We start from the raw sequence: 4,298 nt of genomic DNA on the forward strand, positions 1-4,298 counted from the left end.
GGATTTAAACCCTGGCTGTCACTCCAGAGTCCAAACTCTACTGCTTCACAAACTGCCTCCCTTTAGTATGACCCCACTTATACCACACAGCCTAGTTTACCAGCTCTCAACTCTAGCCACTCACTCTGAACGCCTTGCAGGTGATCTCATCTAGTCTCCCCACACTGAGGCAGAAATTAATCACTCCAGCCTGGACGCAGCCACCAGGCTGTACTCCCTGCAACTCCTAGGGGCAGCAGAGCAGCCCTTTGTGGTTACTGACCTGGTCCTGGGACAAGCCAGTCAGTCACAGCTTGTTCCCTAAAGCTATGGTCTCCTTGGGTGCCAGGGCTCCAGGTATATTTTGCACAGTTACTGGTGCTTTGGATATTGTCAACGTGTAGTTAAAATTTTTCATATTGTTTTCTACATTTTCTGACATTTAAGGAATGTATCCTGTGTCACCTGTATTATTTCACCTTAGATGAAAAATTAATCTTCCTAAATAACAATGGCTTGAGCTCCCACTCTGCATCCAATAGGAAACAGCTCAGCCCTTCCTCCTGTTGCCTTCCAATACCTCCAGGGAGTCTTGAGAGCCTGAACTTCTTCTGGTCACCCCAGCTCTAATTTCCTGCTTCTGCTCATCTCCCCGTCTCTCACCTCCTGTGGCTAGTACTTTTCCATCTCTGTGCAATTCCAAAAATGGAACACACCCCATTTCCTTTCATACTCTTGAGCAACCACAAAATCAAGGCCATTCTGAGTCACAGACTTTTAGTGACAGTTCGGAGGTAAATAAGAATTTTTGTCAACACTACATAATGAAAGCACTTGCCATTTGGCATTAATACTGGGTCCCTGATCACCCTTTCAATTTGCATCACTGAGAGCCTCTGGCCTCTACTTTTCACTCTCACCCTCAGGACTCATTTTTCCATATTCTTCCTTTCCAGATTCTTTGGACATCTCTTCTCTCCTCAAATTAGTCTGAACTCTTGAGCTTTAGTCCCCAACCCACCCCATACCCATCCTTCAAATACCTCCCCTTTTATTTTGTCAAGCAATTCATCTCCCTCTTACTCTCCTCCTAATCCATGCAGACCAGAGCCTGAGACTTCATCTCTCAAACTCAAAGTAGCTTACAGAGGTAGTTTCCTAAACATTGGGTTCTCTGCTTAGGAGAGAAATTAGCTATCAAGTGCCCTCAGCCCTCAGCCCCAAGCCCCAGAAGGTAGACTTGACTGCAGGTGCCAGGGGAGCTCCTCCTCCCCTTCCCCTTCCTCTCCTCCTCTCTTTCCTGTAATCCTGAGTTTTCCTGGTTAGCTGCATCTCAAGAAATGATCATGCTTCACGACAACAACATCCGTAGTCAGAAATATTTCTGTTAGAACCTTTGGAATTTGTGAGACTAGAGGTCCTCTGAAATCTAGAGCACTCTGCTGTACGAGACGCTGGCAAGATATCTAACAGCAATACTGACCACAGGTTCCCTTGCAGAGTGAAATATTTTCTTTGCATCCTAACACTGGAATGTTCTGGGACTTACTTCTCCTCCAAACCGTCAATTGTACTCAGAGGAGAGAAAAAAATCACCCCAGTGATTGGATCTGTGCAATGGCACCTAATGCTTTCTGTCACCTAACAAAGTATATTAGAATTGGGGAGTTATAGCATATGGTAAGATGTGTGAATGACTGATATTTTTATAAGCCATTTCATGGTACTTTCTCTCCTTGTTAAGGATCAGGGACTGTATCGATCTGATGTTTATGACCTTCTTCCTGGGGTCTATCGAACTGTAAAAATGTATCCAAGAGATGTTGGAACCTGGTTATTTCATTGCCATGTTGGTGAGCACGTTGATGATGGAATGGAAAGCACTTACACTGTACTTGAAAGAAAAAGTAAGTAAGAGCTATTAGTCAAATTAATTAGACGTGATCATATTTAAATAAATGCAGCGTATATATAAAGATATTTGATCCACATTTACATAATGTGACACACCACTCATTCATTGAAAGATTACTGCTTTGAGATGACCAAGATACTTTAGTTTTATTTTCTTTATACAAATTAGGTAACTGTTTATGATCTGATAAAAGTTACTCTAGAGTTAAATGCATATATGCATAAGAGGTTTAAATAGACAATTCATAGAGGAAATACAAATGTTGTCTGAACGTATAAAAATATCCAACCTTGCTAATTATCAAGTCACTTAAAAACCACATGGAAACAACAATAAGATAACTTTTTGAGTATGTTGTGGCAAATATTTATTTTATTAATGATAGTATCAATAACAGTGTGGTGAGATTGGGTGCATTGCATATCCTTTGGCAGGAGTATAAACTGGTTCCACAGATCTTGAAAGAATTTAAATAATGATCCTAATATTTTTGACTCAGTAACTCCACCTGGCAGCTGATCTTAGAAAATTACCAACGATGCAGGAAAAGATTATCACCGCATTATTTTATGCTAATGGAAAATTGAAAGCAAGTGAATGATTTACTGTAAATTTTGCTACATTTATCATCTAAAGTATTATCCAAATTTAAAAATCGTACCTTAAAATTTTTAATGAGAAAATGCTAATAATACCATATTGAGTGATTACAAAAAGCAGCCTACAAAATATTATAGTATCTGAAATATATATATAGACTGAATAGAAATTTACTGAAATATTAATGGTGACTTTCTCTAGGCAGTGCAATTATGAGTGAGGTTTATTTTATTTTTATGGTTTTCTGTTTCTTCCAAGGTTTCTGTCGAGTTTAAATTTCTTATAAAATTAGGGAAACTATTGAACAAATGTATCCTACACTATTTAAAATATGCTACGCAGTTCTCGAGTTATGTAGATATTTTCTCTGTGGGGCTCCTTGCGGGGATGATGGAGTAAAGCGACTGAAACAGGAGAGGAGAATCGTGTGAACAGCTCCTCAGAATCTTCTCTGGAGATAAAAACTACGTTCCTCACAAAATTACAAACTGATTAGCCCCAAATATGATTTTTACCCATAACATCCTATTAATACCAATAATAATATCATTATTAATACAATTATAATAATCATCGCTCTTATTCCTATCATTGTTCATGCACATTCCTAGTTAAAAAAGATTTTGGTGCGCTTTCTAGGAAATAGATTCCCCACTTATAACATTGTTTCTTTGGGAAACTAGATCCAGCTTTTCAAATAAGATAAAGCTAAACAGGTCATCTGTTGTCCCCATAAAAGGGTGAAAGTGATGTTGCTGTTAACTTAATATGTAAACTTTTTGTGTCAAAAGTGATGGTAGTCATTTTAAGGATGTTCTTACGACATATAAATTTTGAATTTATTTCTTAAATGTATGTAATCATTTTAGTTTCATATTCTAACTTAGAACTGCATGCTATTATATAATATCAAATTAACTTTTGAAACTTTCTTTTCTACAGAATAAATATCTCCCTTATATGGATATTGACAAATCCACAAGCAGAGATAAGCTACCAAAGAAAGAGAACCCAGGAATGAAGGAGTCCAGGAGGGACCAGCTAAAGACTTCTACAGCAATGTACCAGGAAAACTAATTTGAAATAAAAGTTTTCCTAGTAAGTTTTGTGTGTGAGCTGCTTCCTAGTGATGTCTGTACTGTCCCTGTGGTGGTATAACAAGGCTTTAACAAATGGCAGTGGGGTCAGGCAAGAGGGACAAAGAGAGCAAGACCAAATTGAAGTCTTGCCCAATTAGAAAAAAAAACAACCAAGAGTACACAATCCAAGACTTTACCATAAGCTGCAACATTTGTAAACATTTAAAAAACAAATTTCTGATAGTATGGGTAAACATTTAAATTCGTCTTTGAAATGTAAATCATAATTATACTGTGTCTTAGGATTGGCAGACTGCAGGTGACAGAATTGCCAGTTTTCCAGAACCAAAAATAGCAACTCATGCTCTGACCTTGTATCTGGCAATACTAACAGTTACAAAGTGTTCTAAGTAACAGAAAACCCAGCTAAGAGAGAATTATCAATGCCGTTTATCTCACACAACAAGAAAAAGTTTGGAGGTAGGTGGCTGCTAGGGTTGGTTCAGCAACTTGATGATATGAGGACCAGTGTCTCTAATTCCCTTGGCCTTTCCCTCATGATTGTTGTCTCATGGTCACAAGATGGTTGCTGCAGCTCCAAATATTACATCAATATTGAAGGCAGAGAAGATAGAGAAAGGGATAGCACCAATCACATCTTCCCCTTTTACTAGGAGAGTAAAAAGACTTCTGAGGACCCCTCAATGAATTTCTGCCTATGTTTC

The 4,298-nt window shown here is 38.2% G+C and overlaps 1 protein-coding gene across 1 annotated transcript in view; it reads left to right on the plus strand.

Annotated features, from left to right (window-relative positions):
- Window positions 1-1,894, plus strand: part of LOC105809113 (ceruloplasmin-like) — an 89,705-nt gene extending 87,811 nt beyond the window's left edge. The window contains 1 exon segment of the mRNA XM_012642858.1: window positions 1,724-1,894. Coding sequence (XP_012498312.1) covers window positions 1,724-1,894 — 171 coding nt within the window.
- Window positions 1,895-4,298: the final 2,404 nt, after the last annotated feature.

Source organism: Propithecus coquereli, unplaced genomic scaffold (genome assembly GCF_000956105.1).
Source record: "Propithecus coquereli isolate 6110/MARCELLA unplaced genomic scaffold, Pcoq_1.0 Scaffold19, whole genome shotgun sequence".
In the NCBI taxonomy this organism is placed as follows: Eukaryota; Metazoa; Chordata; class Mammalia; order Primates; family Indriidae; genus Propithecus; species Propithecus coquereli.